The following is a 23,451-nucleotide window of genomic DNA, read 5'->3' on the forward strand; positions in this document are numbered from 1 at the left end:
ATTCTCGAGTGGCTAACGAGATTGGCTCTCACTCTGCGGACCGAAGTTCGATTCCCCTTGTTTACATTATTTTTTGTTTTCAATTCAAATAAGAACCATAAAATTAAAGCACGTGTAAATTTAAATCAACCTATAACTTTATTATGTTGTTAAACACGGAGGTCAATTTATTAATTCCACTTGAACGGAAATTTACAGGTTTTGCTCGAACTGTGTACGACCTCTCATAGGTGCCACAGGAGTTTTTGGATTTGTGTGTGGAAGGTTATAACATTAGAAATCGTTTTGGTAGAACATGATAAGATAAACCAATGAACTAAGCTAAAAATCCAAAGTATGAAGGGACGAGTCAGGAATTGAACACACGACCTACTACTTAAAAGGCAGAAAAGGTAGCCACTAGACCACCAAGCTCATTCAAAACACGATGAGTTTTAATAATATAGCAAATGCTTCTCGCCAAAACTTAATTTTATTTAAAGGTTTTAATTGAGTTTAAAAAACGTCGAGCCAAATTCATTTGTAGGTATATAGGTACCATCGGAAGTATGGTAATGCTATGGGTTCCCGAGCTTTAGTTTTCAAGTGATCTTATAACCTTGAGATACTCTTACACATATCAAAATGAAAAAAAAAGCTACCAATCTAACCCGAGACCAAAAACTGCAATTCTTTATTAATAAAACAATAAATCACTCGACAGCTTCTGGAAGTGTGTACGGTTAATACTGAAATGTCTCTTTTTGTCATCATGGTAACCACAGTAGAAGGCATATCGTTCCGTTCGAGCATACAAGTTTCAATAGCGGCTTCACAAACCTCTCCAGACTGCGGCAGGCACTTATTTATCATTCCGCTCCGTAGTTTTTGCTCGTAACAAACTCTAAGTGGACGTAGGTAAGCCGGCTTAATCATTCAGATTTCACTGGGTAGCACGTTGAAAACTATTGTGCCATAGGTATTATGGCAGCAATTAGGAAGGAGCGTCATTCCGCTGATGAATGTTCGCGCTTAGGAGTTAATGAGATGATCAGTCATAAGTAAGAGTGTTGAAATGGATGGCTTCGTGTGAATGGAGTTTGATCAAGCATCCATCGAACTGTGTAATTGAAAGTTGACGGAGCAAGACTATTCAAACGATTGATTGTTTTGTTCGTTAACAGACAAGTTGAAATAATTACTGCACAACTTGAAATCTAAGTGTATTGGTGAGTAATACCAGGGACTTTTAGACTGAATTCTGTATGCCTACTGTTTCAGCAGTGTTTCTGTGAATCAGTTGTTTTAATGTGACCTTTCAAGTCGAGTCATGTCTAATTGTAGTCCAATCCGTTGCAGAGCGATGTATTGAGACCAGAGCCATAACGTGGCGCCCTTGGCGGAACCTACATTAGGCGCCCCTTACTTACTAAGGAAAGTAAAATGGTCAGTATTTTATATGATAACAGTGCCAATAGTCGAATTATTAGATCTTAGATCTATAGATCTACAAAAAATATTTATTTAAATTAACAGTTTTTATGTCTTGGCTAGCCAACAGATAAACTTTTTTTTTGTGTCTTTATTAAAGAGACTTTCAGCCCGAGGCTGGCTCGTCTCCGAGGAACAGATAAACTAATTAATTTGCTAACAAAAAAGAGTTTGATGTTATTCAACATCAACAACTACCAAATATTGCTTGCACCACTAATGGGTACACTGTTCCTTTAGTGGTGGTAAAAATTTATTTTGGTTCCCATAGTGGTGCTGTCCATTGATTTGTTATGAGACTCGCCACTATTGATACAGTTGCTCCACTGTAAGTGCAGGGGAGTCAAATTTATTAAGGATTTCAATAGTTTTTCAAGCAAAAACTAAGGGTAAACCGGATATTCAAAGCACGACGCATCAACTGAAACCATCGTAAAGTGTATAATTTTGGAAAATCTCCTTAAAACCTCACTACTTTTACTGTTCGTAGTAAAACTAAGGATACGGTTACCATATTTAGAGAATTTGGATCATACCTAAAAGATTAAATAGTAAAGTTGTCCAAAAATACTCCATATAACAATCAATATTTATTGAGTGATGTACAAGAATCTGGTATCTGAGAGTCTTTGTGGATTTTGAAAAATCACTTCTTAAATTTTAACGTATTTTTGACGTAGAATACGTCCTTCGAGAAATATAGGGGGGTCATTCTGCAGAATCAAATTTGAGACCGTCACGAAAAGTGGTCAGGAAGTATTGGCTAATAACTCAGTCATCTTCCAACCGATTTTGATGATTTTGACGTAAGACTTACGTCTTTCTTTACTATACTGTCATTTAGATTTTGGGAAATTGAGAGCGTTACGCTGCAAGGGAAGATTTCGAACGTTACTAGCGCCTTTGTCTTTCGATGGATTTTTAAGATTTATATATCAATCAACTCGGACACTTTCCAGCAATTTGCCTATTTCATTGAAATTTAGGAATATTAACGATAAGCTAATGAAAATTTTAATTTTTGCAAAGCCAGCAAAAATTTCATATGTAACCAATCCCGTCCATTCCTAACACGGACATCAGAATGCGGTATGTCACGGGCCTTCGGGTCCACCGCAAGATTTTCTTTGGACAAGATTTTCTTCTCTATAAAAGAAGCAGTGTCTGCCGTGTGCGAGTCATGAACTGGCAGCGGTTCCAGCAGTGCGTCGACAACTCCGTCGATTACGAGGTGCGTCCGGAGACGCCGGAAAGTATCGACCGCCAGCTGTGCACCATCGAAGAGGTAATCTCGGTGGCCAGAGAGCAGCATGTCCCGACGGCTTGGCAGGTAAGCAACTCCTTAAACATCGATACACTCACCAAAGATTTGATTCGATTGCGGAATGTCACTCGCAGGCAGTTTCAGCGTACTGGACTGCCTGAGCTTAAGGCACGCTGCAATCGAATCACAAAAATTATCATTTTTATTTAACGGATTATGCTAAGCCGTTCTGGAAAATGACTAAAATACTGAAATCCAAGCCTCGGCCCATTCCACCTTCCACCCATCCCACTAGACAATAATGGCTCTAATGATCTAAAATCTATTAATTTCGACTGTAGTTTAATGGTTCGGAGATGGCTTTTCAGTCTTGACAAAATCAAAACACTGTTATTTAATCTTGTCCAACGTTTCGGTCCGTTTGGGACCTTCCTCAGGGACTCAATTCTTACAGGTTTATCCTCAACTGTGGTTCTGCTGAACCATTGATTGTCATGAGGTCAGGATTTTCCCACATAAACGAGAACGGTTCGAGCACCGCGTTTATGGTAAAACCCTTTCCGTTTATCGTTCGTTGGAATTCAGTGCCTGGCACAAGATCGATCACCATTGCTTGGCATCGCCAAAGCACGCATCCAGCTAGGGACTAAAGAGAGGTGTCACAAAAACACTGAGGACGTGACAATGGACGAACGTCAAAGACGAAACACAGAGTGCACTGTAAAAAACGCATAATGTGAATCCATATACGTGACAATAACTAAGTAAAAAAAACATATTCATAACCCCACCCTTATTTAACCTCAAGTTGAGATTAAACAAGAGTAGCCGAAGCCGAACGTGAAAGACGAAACACAGAGTACACTGTGAAAAACGCATGATGCGAATCCATATAGGTGAGAGACACAAAGTACATTGTAAAAAAACGCATAATGCTAATCCATATAGGTGACAATTTGTTGAAAAACTAAGTAAAACACATATTCATAACCCCACTCTTATTTAACCTCACGTTGAGATTTAATAAGAGTAGCCGATTATCTCGGAGAAGCAAAAAGTCAACTACGCCATAGCTCCGGTTAGCGCAGCGAGGGCTAAATACTGTGAAGGGGGCCCTGGTGCTTCACAGGCTTCGTTTGCGGTTAGGTTCTTATTAGACCTACCTAACCATGCATTCGTAGGCACGGTAAGCATAAAGCCGCATCACACCGAGAATTAGGGGTCACCTGCATGGTGGACTTTTACCACTGAAACAGGCAATCCGTAATGTTATTCTTAGCCAGATAACCAGCTGCCGACACCACACGGCTATCTAGGCTGTTCGTGGAGTGAAGTCGACATTGACTTTACGAATGGAATTGACGAAAATGGTTAATAACTGTGGAAGTGCTGGGAGGCGACAATATCCCAATGGGGGATGTAATGCCAATAATAAGAAAAATATGTTGCGTAGGGGTTATAACGCCTATTCAGAGAGTAGGAGGTTGAGGGTACGAGTCCCTCCAAGACGCGTGTATTCTTTTCCCAAATTTCTTATCAACTTGTCCATTTCGAAATACGTGCATATGCGCAGCCAAGATATAATAAAAAATATTTTCGGCCGAGTTGCCGAAAAATATTGAATTAGTTGTAAATTCTAGACCAACATTTGAAAAGGGCGTAACAGCCAAAATTTATTCCTTCTGATTCTTTATACGCATATGTAGCTGTATGTGTAGACGAAGCCTATTACGCCCTTTTCAAATGTTGGTCTAGTAATAACTACATTGCTTCGAAAGCTACACCCATGATTGTTGCTTCTAACGTAAGTTGCAATCATGCTTTATCACACCAAACCATGAAATCTTTGGCAAACTGTCACAATTCGCTACATTAGTAGCAAGAAAACATTGACGAAGAGAAAGCGATTAAGGGAAGATCCATAAAGTACGTCACGCAAAATTGGCAATTTTCAACCAACCCCCCCCCCCTTCGTCAAACTTTTTGTATTACACCTACAACTTACAACCCCCTAGGAACGTGACGTACTCTGTGGATGGCCCCTTAATGCAGTTACGCCTCTGACAAGTGCAAGAAATATATTCTGATGTCCGTGGTTTTGATTCACTAAATCCTTACGAGTAAATTTATGACAAATGTTCAGCTTCTGATTTATAAAAAAAAAATAACGGTAAATTGCATATTAACAATTATATCACTCAAATATCCAGGGAAAAAAGAGGAATAATAATATTATAAATAAACATTGATTTGTAATAAATTCAAGAATTTTGTAGTATAACGACACTTACGGAAAACTGTTTTAATGCACGTAAAACACTAGACTTGAGCCACTTCGAAATTTTATTCGAATTAGCTGAAAATTTGACAGAAGGCTTATTTTAGCATAAGAATGAGATTTTGATACTTTTTGAAAACATAAAGAGGTCTATTGGTCATGCATATATGAAATTTTAGCAGATCTATTTCATTGTTATTAATTGCCTGCCGCGTGAATTTAATCTTGCAGGGCAAGTGCAGTGATGATTCCTAGTGCCCAGGATGTCGGATCACCCAGAAATTTCAACAGAATAATTTTACATTATCCCGAGTTTTCAGCATAAACGAAAATGTCAAATAAAAATGCACATTTCTGGGTTAGTCAGTTTTACACCCTACCGCAGACGTCAGATTTTCACGGTGTGAACGATGAACGGTTCTCCCAACAGCTGATGCAACTCGTAGTTCATTCGCCTCCTACATGTACCGTCTTCCATCTGCACCCCGCCAGTCATAGATAATACGCAACACCTCTCGAAAACTCCAAGTGCGCGTTGGTCCTCCGCGAGCATTGTCCAGGTCTCGTGTCCGTAGAGGACTACCGCTCTAATGAGCGTTTTGTACAGAGTCAGTTTGGTACGGCGGCAAACTCTTTCTGATCGATTTGCATAGAAGCGTTGGAGCGTTTTGCGGAGTTCAAACTTTGAGCTTTATATGTAGACGAAGAATCAGAAGGAATAAATTTTGGCTGTTACGCCCTTTTCAAATGTTGGTCTATAATTGATCGTAACATTCAAAATAAAACATTTTATGGGACAATAAAACTTCCTTACGGTGATAAGTACTTCACCTGTCATAGATGGCACAATTGGGGCCAGACTGCTTACCTATAGAAAAAAAGAAAAAGATAAAAGCTATCAATAATATGTACCTCAAAAACGAGTCCTGTGATGATAATAATGGCTGTGCTAACAAGAGCGGATACATGGGCACTTGAATTCGAAACACACCCTGTAGGATTACTCCAAAAATAACTATTTGATAGAAGGCCCAGATACCCATAGTGTTATATACCGATCATGTGTGTGTGTTGTTACCGTTAGCACCCGTCACAATGTGGACTCAACTCCGATCGGTTTTGATTTAAATTAGATTCGTAGAAATACTAGTTGTTTTTGTTTAAATTGATTAAATTTTGTAAAATTGTTTAAAATTTTGGCTATTAATTTGAACTTGTATAACAATACCCCCCCAACAATATCTAACGGTTGAGTGCTATAAATATCCCACATCCCTATGGGCACAAAATGTCGGATACAACAACCCTGAGACGAGAGAAATAGAAGGAAGAGGAAAAAAACGTGAAGGATGTGGAAAGGAGGGAGAGAAAAGGAGATGAAACCGGGAGATGAAGAGAAATGGGCAGTCGAGTTTAGTCCGTTGTGGAAACCGGAGTGTCCGTCGGAGTGAAGTAGAGATCGACTGCGAACAGCACCGCATGTCCGTGTCGCAAGTGTCGTTAAATTCGTACCCCGAAAAGTGTGAGGAACGACAGTGCAAGGTCGTATCATTCTACGTTGCCGGTGACCAGTGAGTACCAGTCGCCAATTTTACTGGATCACACACCACGCGAATGCTGGACACCTGCTATTGAGGTTAGGACCTAGTAAGGTTGTGTGGTTCCGCGCCCGCTTATTGGTGTCCGAGCCGATGTGTACAGCTCCCGTGAGTGGGCAATCAGATTTCCGGCTACTGAATGAGCTCGAGATTCCCAAATTGACGCATACTCAAATCACTCGCAATCCATTTCTCATGCCAACACTTCCACATGTGTATAGTACACTTTCACATTAGAGGAGCGTGAGTATTTAGAACGTCTAGCGGCTATACACATTATTCATCAGCAAGTTTTTTTTTCCAATTAGTCGTAATTATTTTTCATTATTTTTAAAGAAATGTTGCGAAAATATGAATGCGAGGTGTATTTAAACAAGAAAATTGATGCCTTTAAAAAAACATATTTCAATGGACACCAAGCGCTCTACTTCGCCAAAACATCATGATATTTAAAACATATTTTCAATGGAAGATTTTCGACGATTATGGTTGGGTGAAATCAGTAGTGATTCAGTTTGGTTGCAAATTTTCGAATACTATTCTAGTTTGAATATGAGCCAAAATAGAACAAACTCACAGGCTTCCACAGCAGTGTTCTATTCATGTTTGATTTTTTTCCATTAAATGAAATGATTATGTTGCTGCTGAGGAAGGTGCGGTTAATGCAAAGTGGATTGATATGTACATAAAATGACGCATTCATACACCAAAACAATTGAAAAATATTTGAATCTCGTGATTCATTCGTAGTTCAAATCTGCAGAAATGAATCACTGCTGATTTTACTCTTACGCCTCGGTATTAAATTGATCGATGATTCTCATGCTGGCATCGAAAACATGGCCGCCTCGCAGACCCCTGGTTTTGACTGAGTTCTCACAATAATCGCTTTTACTGACTTTTAGTGCAATACCCAGAAAATATCACGTATACACACTTAATTTTTATTACCGGGCTCGGTTATCAGATTACCGAATTCTCAACAGCTGAGCTCTCGGTAGTCAACTCGGTAAACCACATTGACTACCGAGTCTTGGGACAATAAAACTTCCTTACGGTGATAAGTACTTCACCTGTCATAGATGGCACAATTGGGGCCAGACTGCTTACCTATAGAAAAAAAGAAAAAGATAAAAGCTATCAATAATATGTACCTCAAAAACGAGTCCTGTGATGATAATAATGGCTGTGCTAACAAGAGCGGATACATGGGCACTTGAATTCGAAACACACCCTGTAGGATTACTCCAAAAATAACTATTTGATAGAAGGCCCAGATACCCATAGTGTTATATACCGATCATGTGTGTGTGTTGTTACCGTTAGCACCCGTCACAATGTGGACTCAACTCCGATCGGTTTTGATTTAAATTAGATTCGTAGAAATACTAGTTGTTTTTGTTTAAATTGATTAAATTTTGTAAAATTGTTTAAAATTTTGGCTATTAATTTGAACTTGTATAACAATACCCCCCCAACAATATCTAACGGTTGAGTGCTATAAATATCCCACATCCCTATGGGCACAAAAAGTCGGATACGACAACCCCGAGACGAGAGCAATAGAAGGAAGAGGAAAAAAACGTGAAGGATGTGGAAAGGAGGGGAGAGAAAAAGGAGATGAAACCGGGAGATGAAGAGAAATGGGCAGTCGAGTTTAGTCCGTTGTGGAAACCGGAGTGTCCGTCGGAGTGAAGTAGAGATCGACTGCGAACAGCACCGCATGTCCGTGTCGCAAGTGTCGTTAAATTCGTACCCCGAAAAGTGTGAGGAACGACAGTGCAAGGTCGTATCATTCTACGTTGCCGGTGACCAGTGAGTACCAGTCGCCAATTTTACTGGATCACACACCACGCGAATGCTGGACACCTGCTATTGAGGTTAGGACCTAGTAAGGTTGTGTGGTTCCGCGCCCGCTTATTGGTGTCCGAGCCGATGTGTACAGCTCCCGTGAGTGGGCAATCAGATTTCCGGCTACTGAATGAGCTCGAGATTCCCAAATTGGACGCATACTCAAATCACTCGCAATCCATTTCTCATGCCAACACTTCCACATGTGTATAGTACACTTTCACATTAGAGGAGCGTGAGTATTTAGAACGTCTAGCGGCTATACACATTATTCATCAGCAAGTTTTTTTTTCCAATTAGTCGTAATTATTTTTCATTATTTTTAAAGAAATGTTGCGAAAATATGAATGCGAGGTGTATTTAAACAAGAAAATTGATGCCTTTAAAAAAACATATTTCAATGGGCACCAAGCGCTCTACTTCGCCAAAACATCATGATATTTAAAACATATTTTCAATGGAAGATTTTCGACGATTATGGTTAGGGTGAAATCAGTAGTGATTCAGTTTGGTTGCAAATTTTCGAATACTATTCTAGTTTGAATATGAGCCAAAATAGAACAAACTCACAGGCTTCCACAGCAGTGTTCTATTCATGTTTGACTTTTTTCCATTAAATGAAATGATTATGTTGCTGCTGAGGAAGGTGCGGTTAATGCAAAGTGGATTGATATGTACATAAAATGACGCATTCATACACCAAAACAATTGAAAAATATTTGAATCTCGTGATTCATTCGTAGTTCAAATCTGCAGAAATGAATCACTGCTGATTTTACTCTTACGCCTCGGTATTAAATTGATCGATGATTCTCATGCTGGCATCGAAAACATGGCCGCCTCGCAGACCCCTGGTTTTGACTGAGTTCTCACAATAATCGCTTTTACTGACTTTTAGTGCAATACCCAGAAAATATCACGTATACACACTTAATTTTTATTACCGGGCTCGGTTATCAGATTACCGAATTCTCAACAGCTGAGCTCTCGGTAGTCAGCTCGGTAAACCACATTGACTACCGAGTCCTCGGTACTGCGTTCTATTCGATGAAATGTCAAATTTTACCGAGATGTTCTGTAAAACCAACTGAGCAATCGGTAAAACAATACCGAGCATTACGGTAATTCACATGTTCGTTCACATGTCAAAAAAATCAGTTTTACTGATATCTCAGTACTTTTTCTTACAGTTTTCCAGTACTTTTTTGCGGTGCACCTGTAAAAAAAATACCGAGCGATTTGTAATTTTGTTTTTTTTTTAATATTTCCGACGTAAATAAATATGAAAAATTAAAATTAAACATGTTTTATTTGAATTACTCTCATTTACATATTATTTTGTTCGTATACTTCTGTGCATACATATATAATCCGCAAATCCCGTTTCTTTGAAAACAAAATCCAATCTGGGGGAAAAACTGGAAGTTCGACGGGGCGTAGCGTCCTTTCTATTGATAAGGGCCACATGAGGAAAATGTATCTACTGCTGGAAATATAATGAAAACACTTTGATTTTACAACATAGTTACAGTCTAATCATATTACTTACCCACAAAACGTTGAATATCACTATTTCATTTCGTTTGATTCGTATTTTCTGCTTTTCGTTCATTAGTTTTGAACACGAGGAGATGTTTCAAAAATGGCGCTTTCTGAAGTATCACATAAGACGTAAGACTGCTAACTGAAAACTCGGTTTAAAAATTAACGACGTTGGTAAGATTGATTACAGAACACGGTGAAAATATAGAAATATATGTGAAAACCGATTAGCTCGGTAGTTAATATTTTTGACTTTTCATTTTACTGAAAGATCGGTGAACAATATTACAGATGTCAGTAATTTTCCAACCATTAACCGAGCTTCCGGTATGGAATAATTTTTACAGGACAAAACCAGTAAAAAAATTACCGAGCTGAAATAATCGATTTAAGTGTGTACGTATATAAATATACTATAGTTATCAAGTTTTACGGAGCAAATCCGTAAAAAAATTTCCGAACAAGAAAAACGAGAATGTGGTTCAGCCGTTATAATTTTGATGAAGTAGTCCGCTATTGAATGTGTCTTCAATCCAATATGCAATAAAAGTTGTTCGTGAAAACTGACACTCCATAAGCTCAGCCCTTTTTGCGAAAGTACATCTCATATTGGTTTGCCAACGAAGCTGTATGATCAAAGCCCTGTTGGTCCGCATTGTCCCACCACAGAACCGACAAGCGAAAGTAACGTTTATTTTTCAGCATGGCTTGCTTCCAGAGTGTCCTGTAAATACTGTTTCCCTTGTGTGTAAATGCTATGGTTTAGAGCATAAAAATGGGAAAAATGAAAAATAAACTGAGCGGAATAAAACAAAATTGAGATTTCCTGTAAGAGACCCTTAACAAATTACGGAACGCTATGGGGGGAAGAAAGGGGGTCAAATCAATGGTAAAGGTTAATACCCGAGCAGGGGAAAATAACCCAGGTAACATTTTCAATTTTATAACGCTCTTGAAGACCATAATTTACTATACGTTATAAAACCAGTATAAAACCAAAATGTTACTAGGGAACACAATAATACCTTATTCTTCTGTTATTGATACCTTACTCTGTTATAAACTTGCCTTGCATAAGAGGTATAATACCGAAGTAATAATACCAAAAAATAATTTGCAAAATACTGCAGGCATAACATACTGTGTTGCGTGTGTGTGTGTGTGTGTGTGTGTGTGTGTGTTTTTTTTTTCTTCCTAAGCAATGGAGGGGGAATCTGCTCAACAGACATCCTGGGTTGTCCAGGAAGTGCGGGGTTAGAGGCCACCTCCAACGAGGGAGGCAGGACTGCATCCCCGACCCGCTAAACCGTTTCCATTGCCGCTGACCCATAGTCCCTTCGGTACAACCAGAAAGTAATGCTTTAAAGGGGGGGCAGTGCACAACGCACCCTCGAGGTTAGCTGCGTGTCCTTGCAGCACCGAACATCGTGACTCGCTTTTTTAGAAGAGCACCATGGTATCGTGCCAGCGCATTGCCGGCTTTCCATATGGCCTTACCACGCCCTATGTCCCTCGGAAGGTGGGAAGGGTCGACTTCGCGCCTGCTTCCCTCTGTACGGCTGGTATCAAGAATGTTGATGCCGCGTGCACTCTAAATTGACTTGCCGACGCGGTGCCTATGCCTGTCCCAGCCTTGACGAGCCGACGCCGCGAAAGCGACGATACCATGTTGTTCGGTTACTTGTTCGATAAAAGGATCGAGTTCGACCAGAGGGCAACGGTATGACCCATGAAGCCGACTCCTTCCCTTGGACCACCTCTTATTTGGGCCTGAACTAGCCATTCCTCGAGTCCACGCGCCACCTTCTGTGTAGTTCCGAGACGATTTGGACGATAGCCGATAAAACGGCGTTCCAGCCAACTTCATCTTTACACTTATAAAGCTTTTTCAAAAGACAATCTACCGCCGGCTACTTGAGTTTGCTGAACACCATAACATCTTACCCGAAAAACATTTGTTTTTCCAACGCGGTTGGACACCACTCTTTTCTACAAGTTATGGAGAATACAACAGGCATAATATTACCCTATCGTGTTTTGAGAAGAAAAAAATTTAAATATGATAATTTAAGAGTCGTTCTAAGGTCACTGTCGAAGCTAAGAACAGTGAATATAGCAGTCGATAGATATCATGTAGGGCTCCAAAAACGTGACAAATCTTAAAACTTAGCTCAGGGACTAATTCATCTATACACTGGTCAGACCACTTGCTATATTATCCATTGCGATCATACAATGTGGATGACTTCACAAAACAACGAAGCTCTTCGTGCCAAGTGCTTTCTTACCTTGCATCATACGCAAACCCTTAACGAAAATATGTTCTGCTTTATGTGTTTATTGCCCAACAACACAGACTAAATTATCAATTAACGAGGTATCGGAAAATATCTCAGTTTTAATTGAACTTAATAAAAAGTGTCATTCGAATTTGTACGATTAAATCAAATTACAATGGGATCGTTGTGTATTTTTAAGGTAGAAACAACGTTTGATTTCCTCGAACAAAATTTAGCAATATCAAAATTGATTTTATCAAATTAATTTGCCTGATTTTTTATTGCAAACCTTTTGGTAATAAACATTCCCGTTCAACAAGTAATTTTCTTTCTATTTCCAGTTTTGTTCGAAACATTCACATTAAATATTCCTTTCTTTTGGAAAAATAACTGCTTCATCTATCAATCCGCGTGATTCGATTTTACAATCATAACATTATCGAGAATGTGATAACATCGCTAATGATAGGTGTCTGATAAATCTGTTCAGCAGCGCATCCCAATCCAAATGAGCAATATTTAAGCAGCCCAAACAAGTGAACAGATGTTTATCCCTCGAACAAGATAGCCTAGCCAACAAAGCACAAAAATACACAACCATCTGCAAATCATCCATTTATTAGTCTGTCAGACATAATCTAAACGTACGCGCGCATCGCCGTCGTGTCATGCTTATTTGTATTTGGGTGTCCGGCCTGGTATATTTACTTTATATTGCTCGGAATAACATCATTTGCAGACATACGCCAAATTTCACTGCTTGGTTTTATTAGATGGAATTTGCTTTTTTTCATCTGCGGCATTGTACCTATATCAATACGTCATTGGGACACATCGGATTTTTGTTTGTTTTGCCATATATATGTATCTTCTTTTTCAATGGCTCTACGTTCCATATATATGGAAAGGACAAGTAATGCCCCGGTACACTTCTCAAATTCCTCCAATTTTGAGAAAAGGTTTACAAGCTATCTCTAAAGAAAGTCTACAATAGTATGATGAAGTCCTGATAAAAATGATATACACTGGATTCTGTTTTTACACGATTTACATTTTGTCAATTTTGCATTCATCTTAAATGTTTAACGCATATTAACTATCATGTGATTTTTCTTTGATTTATTCAGGACTTTTTGAAACATGTTGCAAAGTTTTTGGTGATGAATTGAAGTCACATGATCAAAAATACGAGGGAAAAAACGAGCAATGGGTAATGTTTTTAACATAACCGCGAGTAGACGTAGGACTTTTATAAACGTGGCGTATTTACATTTAACTTCTAACTTTTGGATCTATGGAGTTTGATTATAGGTATTGATATTGGAAACGACAACTTCCATGCTGTGTAGAATTATTGGCAATTTGTTTATTTAAAACTTCTGGAAATAAAGCTAATAATTAAATACATAATTAGAATTGCTTTGTTTCTAACTATTAAGCCCTTATTTACTCAAGCAAATGTAGGGCATTTATAAATGTCTTATTGATGATGGTACTTGAAGTTTAAAAATTCTATTTATAAAATTTTCAGACTTGTGCAAAATGTGCAATTTTAGTGAAACTGTCCCGTTTTCCATACAAAGAAATACAGCACCAATTTCGTTGCTTCTTCTTGCCAACATACGTGCTTACTGCTAAAAAATCACAACAATAAGAAACAAGTCAAGGAGCAGTAACCCTACTAAAATAGAGGAGGTACTGCTAATACGTCAACGAAAAATTATTAGATGTTTTAATTCCAAACTCCGAGTCTACGTCAAGTTAATTACAATTAATAATACAATTTCTCAGAAAATGAAAAACAAAGAATAAGATAATGTTTATTTAAATATTCTTCTGGAAATTATTTCTTGAGGACTTTATTAAAACATTTACATGTAATACAAGTACTCGGACGTTTTGAAGGCGATGAGGAGTGACGTCAAGCTCGGTGAACTCGGCGCCGACGTACGTCGAATAAGACGTACCCGGATGGGCGAGATGATCCTCGAGCTGAAGCGGGGCGTCTCGCAAAAGGGCGCCGCTTACAAGAAGTTGGCGGATGAAGTTCTAGGCGAGACGGTTAAGGTGAGGGCACTCACTACGGAGGTGAATCTAAGGGTTAAAGACCTGGACGAGATCACCGAAGTCGAAGAGCTCGTCACGGCACTGCTGCGACAGTGTGAAGTGGAGACGCCCACCGCAGCCGTTCGGCTACGGGAAGGTCCGGCAGGGACGCAGGTAGCATTGGTTCGGCTTTCTGCAGCGGACGCCTCCAAGGTAGTCAAGTTAGGGAGCGTCAAGGTGGGATGGTCGGTATGCCCTGTGGGCATATACGAGCAACCAGAAGTTAGCTTCAAGTGCCTGGAACCGGGGCACAAGCAATGGGACTGCAAGGGCCCTGACAGAAGCAATCTCTGCCGACGCTGCGGATTGGAGGGACATAAGGCAGAATGCTGCACGAACCCTCCCAATTGTTTGATTTGTTCCAGCTGTGAACATCAAGCACCCCATGGGAGGTTCGATGTGCCCGGCGTTTAAGCGTGCTGCAAAATCACAGTGCAGGTAACGCAGCTGGCTTGCTCGGCCTCGCCCGAGTGTTTGGTGTGCGCAGGTTTAGAGGAAACGGCGGAACACGTGTTGTTCGTGTGCTCACGTTTTCACGCACGCGTCACCACATGCTTGCCACATGTGGTCTGGACACTACCCCGGACAACCTAGTTCGGAGGATGTGTAAAGATGAAGTTGGCTGGAACGCCGTTTTATCGGCTATCGCCCAAATCGTCACGGAGCTACACAGAAGGTGGCGCGTGGACTCAAGGATGGCTAGTTCAGGCGCAAATAAGCGGTGGTCCAAGGGATCGGAGTCGGCTTCATGGGTCATACCGGTGGTCATGCGCTGTGGTCGAACTCGATCCTTTTATCGAACAAGTGGCCGCACGAAAAATAACATGGTATCTTCGCTTTCGCGGCGTCGGTCAACCGGGCGGGTTCCAAGCCCGAGGACGAAAAGGGGTCCTCGTCAAGGCTGTGGCAGGCGTGAGCACCGCGTCGGCAAGTCCCTCTGTGTGTTGGCGAATAGACCCTGTCGCAGAGAGGTCAATTTGGGGTGCACGCGGCATCATCATTCTTGATACCAGTCGTGCGGAGGGAAGCAGGCGCGAAGTCGACCCTTCCCACCTTCCGAGGACATAGGGCGTGGTAAGGCCACCTGGAAAACCGGCAATGCGCTGGCACGGTACCATGGTGTTCTTCTAAAAAAACGAGTCACGATGTTCGGTACTGCAAGGACACGCAGCTAATCCCGAGGGTGCGTTGTGCACTGGCCCCCCCTTTGAAGCATTAATTTCTGGTTGTACCGAAGGGACTATGGGCTTGGTGGCAATGGAAACGGTTCAGCGGGTCGGGGATGTAGTCCTGCCTCCCTCGTTGGAGGTGGCCCCAAACCCCGCACTTCCTGGTCAACCCAGGATGTCTGTTGAGCAGATTCCCCCTCCATTGCTTAGGAAGAAAAAAAACACACACACACAAAGGGCAGCAAGGACTTTGTTCAAGGGCTTGCTGACCCCTCCATATAGCCACTGCAAGTTAACGGGGCTGTCTGGGTTGTGGTGGGGTTTGACAGTGGGCTCTGTTGATCCTCTATAAAAAGCTACATGTGTCTACAAGCAGGCGCTATCAAAGCGATCGTGCGCCGCTCAAAGCACACAAGCCCAACAGGAGTGCCAACCGCCTCATCAGGATTCGTACCAGTAAGATCCTGAATATGATATACTGCTCACAAGGCAAACGACATTGAACGATTATCGGTTTATGGATAGGATTAGGCGTATATAGGCTGACAGTCGAGCTATTCTGTTTCCTGAGTAAAATAGAGTGACATCTTTTTGAAATGGCAAGCAGGCTAATGGTTCGTCTGCCTCCGTTCCGGTAAATAACCTGGCAGGCCTCCGGTAACGCTCAACACCTGTCACCTATACCGGTAGGTCATAGGTTCAGATTCACCATTCCTTTGAACATTTGAACACGGTGTTATAAGGCACCGAAGTCAACCCTTGCATCCAAAAATCGGAAAGTAGTGCTACTCAGGAGAATCTACAACTTGGGAGGTCCAACCTGATGGAGGTACGTGTAGAATCCAATGGCCGGGATATTATTTCCAGGAATATTCGGGATTTGGCTTATGAGCTATTTGCACCCGTTCGTCTCAACTACTTGTTTCCAACTGCCGAGCCAACTGCCTTCTTACCTTGGTTTCGGTTCATTTCCCTGATGCTCTCTCCGTCTAGTTGCTCACTCTCTCATTTCATTTCTAACGTTTGAGTCAGGGTTGTAATCAAGGAACACTGAGTTGTTTGTTACACTCTACATCCCTTCTCTACCTCGAATTAAACTGAAGCAAGAATCGAACTTAGCTAAATAGTTACTTTCATTTGGAACTTATACGGCATTATATCTACCGCGAGTCTATCTATACCATAAATCATATGCGACTTGTGTAGTACTAGAATTCGCGTACCTTCTCTATACGAAATCTTTACCTCACTGGAAATTCTGGAATGCTTTCCAGGCCCTTCATCCACATTGTTTATTATTGCCCATTCTGGTCGTTCTGACAGTTCTTTAGATGTGTGTTATTACATCCTCTAATATAAATCTATACTTATTTATTGTTATGACAGTCCTGTGTGTGGATTTGTTCAGTTATTGTAATTACATAATTACAATAATCGTCAACTCAACAAAATCCGACCAAAACAAACACAGGAACTGTCACAAAATCAAAAGCCGTATTGTTTTAGTTTTATTATAAAGGATTCCGTCAGCAAAGAAAAAAAAACAGGTAAATGATTTATCAAATAATGTTTCCTTTAATTGCTTTTTGTTTGCAGAATTTATCCTCTACATTCACACTAAAGCTCCAAACAGTTTCATCTACGGACTGTAACGCTGTGGAACAATTATTTTTCTCTGGGTGGTGCGGATAGAATCGATTTGGTTGTCAAACTGAAGCCAAAATTTTCTATTGTGCCGGAGCCAAACATTGAAGATTGTGGTTATGTTCGTTTCTGATCTAATATTGAGAAGTATTGTTATTATTTGGGGAAAAAATAAAAATAAACTTTGTTGGAGTTTTGTATTCTTTGTAACAAATATTCTCACATTATATTTCGAGTGGAAAATTAGTAGGAATGCAATTGAAAAGCACTCGTTACGAAATTTCACGAGATTCAGCAGCTGATTGGAGCATGAAAGTATGTTAACAATCGTAAAGTCATGTAGAGTCTAGCGCATTTGTTCGCCCTCATGCAGCGTGGAAAGAGAAATTCGAAGAGCGGGAAATGTTTGACAGCCAAGTAACTGCAAAATAATTTTGTTTGTGGGAGTGACTTCAAAATATCCCTCTACTCGCTTGAGCGCAGAAAAGTGGCTCTATCCGCAGCACCCAGATTTTTCTGCTTGAGCGCTTCGGTTGCTCCTCCGCTGCGACGTATGGTCTTTTTAGAGTTCGTTTTGCTGGAGTTCGTTGTTCCGGGACGATCGGAGTTGGTTGTTCCTGATTAACCGGAGATGATTGAGTGTCGCAATCCTTTGAAGGGGAATGAACATCGTCGGTTGAGCTTGGAGCTAATTCTGTTTCTGATTCTGTGGATCTTGAAGTTGGCCATTTTCGTAGATGAGTTATGCACCTTCGATACATTAGTCCTTCTGCATTAGCAATTATCGTATCGTTTCCAGTTTTCTTAATAACTTTGAATAGTTCAAGACGGAATTTTGGCTCAAGTTTTCCTGTGACATAGTTTCTCATCATAACTGTGTCCCCAACCTCGATTTCAGAAGCCTTGGCGTGTCTACGCTCATCAGCATACAATTTTCCTTGCATTTTTCTGATAGCATCTCGCTCCCTTACATCTTCCTCAAGGCGTAATCTTGGCTCCGTTCTAAGAGATGGTAGCATGTCCTTGACTGGCCGACCCATTAGCAACTCCATAGGAGCCTTATCTGTTACTGAATGGGGCGAAGTATTATACATGAATACATAGTCCTTCAGTGCCTTCCGCCAGTCAGTCTTTGTTGCCTTCGCAATCCGCAATGTTCTTAAAATGCCTTGGTTTTGCCTTTCTACTAACCCGTTCATTTGCGGCCAGTAAGGGATTGTACGGATTAGTTTAATGTTGTGTTGTGAACAGTACCTCGAAAACTCCTCGCTAGAAAACGGAGGTCCGTTATCGCTTCTGATTGTCTCAGGGTAGGTTTGTTGCGAAAATATTTCTTCCAAAGCCTCGATAGTTTTGCTGGCATTTGTGCTTTTCATTTCAATGACCTGTAGAAAGCGACTAAAATAATCCACAACTACTAGAAATGTTGCACATTCCTTTGCTGTAAAGAAATCTACCGCAATTTCTTGCCAAGCCCTTTCAGGCATTTCTTTCCTCATCATGGGTTCAGGGGGGTACTCGTTGCGCACGGTAGCACATCCTGCACATTCCTGAACTCTGTTAGTCACATCACGATCCATCGATGGCCACCATACTTTTTCGCGGAGGATCCTACGCATGGTGACAATACCAGGGTGTCCACGATGTGCGATATCTAGCGCTTTAGTTCTGAGTCTGTCTGGAAGAATTATCCTCTCGTCGCGAACAATTACTCCCTTGATTATACCAAGCTCTTTTCTGAATGCTTGATATCGAAACAGGTGTTTCGGCCATTCATCTGTTTGTAATGCATTAGTTACGGCAATAAGCATCTCGTCTCGACGCGTTTCTTCAATAATTTCATCCAAACTAATAGCGAGTGGGTTGTCACCGATAGCGAACAAAAAATGTTCTGAATCGTCATCGAACGCTGAAGCTGATGCCGGACAAAGCCTTGACAGTATGTCTGAGATGTTGGATACTCCTGGGATATGCTTCACTTCAAAATCGAAAGGCAATAAACGGAGCGCCCACGATTCGGCCCTAGAGCATGCACGTCTACCATCGCGATGTTTTCCTCCGTAAATATATTCCAGCGTTTTGTGGTCGGTGAAAACGGTGAAGTGTAAACCAAACAGATATAAATAGAACTTCTCTACCGCCCAAACAACAGCCAATGCCTCGCGCTGTGTTTGTGGGTAAACCTTTTCAGCCGGTGTTAATCCCTTGGACGCAAAGCTTATTACCCTTGGTATTTTCGATTTGTCTCTCTGCACCAAAACAGCTCCTAAGCCCACTGGGGAAGCATCGACATACATTTCGGTTACGTCTTTTGGATCGTAGAATCCCAGCTTGTGAACACCACGTGAGAGTTCATTTCGAAGGTCGTCGAAGGCTTTGCGCTGTTCTTCTCCATATGCGCTTACTTCTCCTCGAATGTATTGTCGCAATGGTTCGCTCCTTGTGGATAGGTTCGGTATGAAGTGTCCTACAAAGTTTACGAGTCCTAAAAAACTTCTTGCTTCTTCTTTCGTTTCAGGTTGGCGAAAAGTTCTTATTGCTTCAACTTTATCGTTGGATGGACTAATGCCTAGTGCATCGACCTTGAAGCCCAAAATCTCCAGCTCTTTGACACGATACAAACACTTCGCATCGTTCAATTTTACATTGTTTTCTTTGAGTACTTCCAGTACTTCTGCAAGTCGTGCATCGTGTTCAGCTATTGTACTGCCCGCTATAACGATGTCATCAATGTATACTATGACGCCTTCAATGCCTGCCAACATTTCCGACATTATTCTCTGAAAAATCTCGGGCGCACAGTTAATGCCGAACATCAACCTTTTAAATCGCATAAGCCCTCTTCCGGTCATAAACGTGGTTATCGCTCTAGAATCGGGATGCAATTCAACGTGATGGAACGCAGATGTAATGTCAAGTCTGGAGAAAAAGGTAGATCCCCTCAATTTGTTAAGGAACGTGTCGATAACGGGTAACGGATAGTGCTCTCGCTGAATAGCTTCGTTAGGATAACGCATATTAACACAGAGTCGAACGTCGTTTTTGCCTTTGGGAACCACGACCATAGGAGAAATCCATTCTGGGGGTCCATTAACTCGCTCTATGATATCCCTACGTAGCATTTCAGAAATTTTTGCATCAACTTGTGATTCTAACGGAGCAGGAACTCGCAAATAAGCTAATTTCCGCGGAAGCACGCTCTTGTCAATTGTCAGCTTCACCTGTATATTTGGGAACTTCGGAAAGGGGTCAATTTCTGGTTCCACCCTGCAGACGTCTAAACCGACTTTCAGCACCTTTAGATCCTCTGCGGTCCTTTTGCTCAAAAGGCATTTGTTTGCCCCTTCTATTACAAAAAATTCGGCATAAGCGTTCGGCTTTGTATCATTGATCGAGATCCATGCTTCGAATACCAAAAGCACACTCAGTGGTGCTTCGCTTGCGTATGCCCTAAATTGTCGATCGCATTTAAATTTAGTTTTGAATATCTTCGCTTTCTGTTCCTTTAGAGCAAGCCATGCTTCGTTCGTGACAGTATTTATTGAAGCCCCCGAATCAACGAGAAAGTCTATCGGAGTTTTGTCAACAAAACATGTGATAGTGCCACTGTTCCGATTCGACATTGTTGCCTATAGATACCACGTACCAATGTGAAAACAGAACAAAACAAATAAGTGTATTTATAGAAGTATTTTATACGATTTTGAAGGATTCTACAAAATATATTTTAGTTCTAGTGACAAAATTATTCATCTACCTTGAGCATTTCTCCTGGTTCTGGACGGTGGGGCAGCTCCTCCTTCCATTCGGCATCTCTTCCAAGAGTGTTAGCCTCTTCGGTGATTTGATATCTGGGTTCAACGGTTTGCCTTGTGAAACATTTTCGAGCGAAGTGGCCTTTGCGACCGCAGTTATTACATCTTGCTTTCTGAGCCGAACATCCATTCGAATCCGTTTGATGACGGTCTGAGCCACACCGACCACATTCGGACATGGTCTCCCGCTTGATCGGTCTATTGTCTCGGTTAAAGGACCTCTCACGGAAGGTACGGTTACCGGTATAACTCCCTCGCACGCTTCTGAATCTTGGTCTTTGCATTTGTGTTTGTCGGACAGCAGCCACAGCTACCGGTCCAATCTCGTTACCGAATGGCTTTGTCTTTTCTTTCTGCTTCATCAGTATTTCGCGGTTAACTGCATAATTTACCAGTTCGTCCAAGTTGATCATATTCTCCAATCCTTTATCGCGTACTCTCTCGTCCTTAGCGCCCATCGTGATTTGATGTAGGATTTCCATTTCAGTACGGTCCTTGAATTCACATCGCGTGGCTTGTGTTCTCAATCTCAGAATAAAATTGTTAAATGATTCGTCGCTTGATTGCCTCATTGAACGGAACAATTCCAGCTCGATGCGATCATTCTTCTTTCCGATGAAAAACTTTTGAAGGCGTTTTATCGCGTTATCATATTCTGGATCCTCTTCCGGCATGAATGGTATTGGAACCGGCGTTGGTTGAATTTCATCACTAACTGGGCCAAGATTATAATAAATTCGTTGCAAGCCACGACCGCCTAGTGTCAGCAAGAGCACCAGCTTCTCATGCTGCGTTTCGACGTTGCGCATTTCCACCAGTAGCTCGAATGACCGGTGCCATTCTTCCCACTCACGTCTGAGGTCTAGTCCATTCACTGCATCGTTGAATGGCTCCAATGGCCAACTTGTTTTGTAATCAGCGTTCATCTGTAAGTAATATGAGATATTTTCCTCTTGAATAAAATCTTCAATCTGATTCCAACAGAAACTGGTTCTAACATTTCGATCACAAATACAAATACATAAATTTTGATAATACTCTTGCAAAACAATTTCTTATTTTTTCATATTCTTTTACATGCTATCTGCACATCTGTCTACCTTTATGGAACTCACACCACTTTTTTTTTTTGCGAAATTTTTTTGCGAATCACTTTATTTTCTCTTTTCCCTTTTCATTCGCCCTTCAGTAGATGGCTATATGCCGGTCTATTATAATACTCTTGCACTCTTCAGCCTATCGCTGGTCTAGTGTGAGCGCTCATGTGCTTCGGTTACAACCGGACCCACTTTTTTTTTTGCCTTTTTGTTTTGTGCTTCGGATTTGCCGGTCTCACGCAGTATTCTTTGCACTCTTCAGTCTATTGCTGGTCTAGTGGGAGCGCTCATGTGCTTCGGTTGCAACCGGACCCACTTTTTTTTTTTTTGCCTTTTTGTTTTGTGCTTCGGATTTGCCGGTCTCACGCAGTATTCTTTGCACTCTTCAGTCTATTGCTGGTCTAGTGGGAGCGCTCATGTGCTTCGGTTAGAACCGGACTCACTCACCTCTCTTTTTTTGCTTCGGGATATACCGGTCTCACATTTCAATTATTCGTCGTACTCTTTTCGTTATACCTTCAGCGGATGGCTAGCTTAGTGCTACGGTTATTACCGGGCTCACTGTCAGCCATTTTGTTTTTTTTTTTGTGTTTGCGACAGGCTTCGTTTTTTGAAAAAAAAAAATTCCATGTCTATACGATTATTCGTAAGCGTAAACGTAAGACAAACATATTCCTTACCTTATCCAATATTTCGATCGTACCGCGCTGCGCCAATTGTAGAATCCAATGGCCGGGATATTATTTCCAGGAATATTCGGGATTTGGCTTATGAGCTATTTGCACCCGTTCGTCTCAACTACTTGTTTCCAACTGCCGAGCCAACTGCCTTCTTACCTTGGTTTCGGTTCATTTCCCTGATGCTCTCTCCGTCTAGTTGCTCACTCTCTCATTTCATTTCTAACGTTTGAGTCAGGGTTGTAATCAAGGAACACTGAGTTGTTTGTTACACTCTACAGTACGGAAGCAGGACAACGAGATTTATGACTTCGTGAAGGACAAGCACACACAATGTTCACACGAAGATCAAGCTTCTAGTGACGATCATCAAGTCCCCCGTTAAAGCAGCCAAAAACGAACAGATCGCGCTGAAAAAGAGAGCCGAAGCAGCTGAAAAGGTGCTGAAAGAAGCTGCGGAGCATACAGCAGTTGAGACACAGCAGGCACCTAAGAGTCCCCGAATCACTCGCACGGAAAAGCGAGGAAGGGACTCGCCTGGAGAGCAGGAAGTCACGAAAAAGCAGCGGAACGTGCAAGACTTTGCCAGCGTGCTGAAGGAACGCGTCAAGGATGGTGACTGGCAGACCGTGGAAAGCCAGCGGGAGAAGAGGAAGAAGCA

General features: G+C 41.3%; 2 protein-coding genes across 3 annotated transcripts in view; both read right to left on the reverse strand.

Annotated features, from left to right (window-relative positions):
• The window catches only part of LOC134226751 (uncharacterized), a 392,985-nt gene that overhangs the window by 236,664 nt on the left and 132,870 nt on the right, over positions 1-23,451 (reverse strand). The gene's annotated exons all lie outside the window — the stretch shown is intronic.
• On the reverse strand, positions 3,183-22,974 carry LOC134228142 (uncharacterized protein K02A2.6-like). The gene is made up of 4 exons (XM_062709917.1): positions 22,794-22,974; positions 20,959-21,942; positions 18,173-20,830; positions 3,183-3,380 (listed from the first exon to the last, which is right to left on the reverse strand). The coding sequence occupies exons 2-4, from the start codon at positions 21,940-21,942 to the stop codon at positions 3,183-3,185; spliced, it is 3,840 nt and encodes a 1,279-aa protein (XP_062565901.1). The 5' UTR covers positions 22,794-22,974.

This window comes from Armigeres subalbatus, chromosome 3, assembly GCF_024139115.2.
Source record: "Armigeres subalbatus isolate Guangzhou_Male chromosome 3, GZ_Asu_2, whole genome shotgun sequence".
Taxonomy (NCBI): domain Eukaryota; kingdom Metazoa; phylum Arthropoda; class Insecta; order Diptera; family Culicidae; genus Armigeres; species Armigeres subalbatus.

Excerpts from the sequence above, each read along its gene's own strand:
- LOC134228142 (XM_062709917.1), bottom strand. The coding sequence starts at position 21,942 with ATGAACGCTGATTACAAAACAAGTTGGCCATTGGAGCCATTCAACGAT. Across the intron at positions 20,831-20,958 it reads AACCAGGAGAAATGCTCAAG|GCAACAATGTCGAATCGGAA; the intron begins GTAGATGAATAA and ends TGGTATCTATAG. Across the intron at positions 3,381-18,172 it reads GATTACGCCTTGAGGAAGAT|TCCCTAGCTGGATGCGTGCT; the intron begins GTAAGGGAGCGA and ends ACCTCTCTTTAG.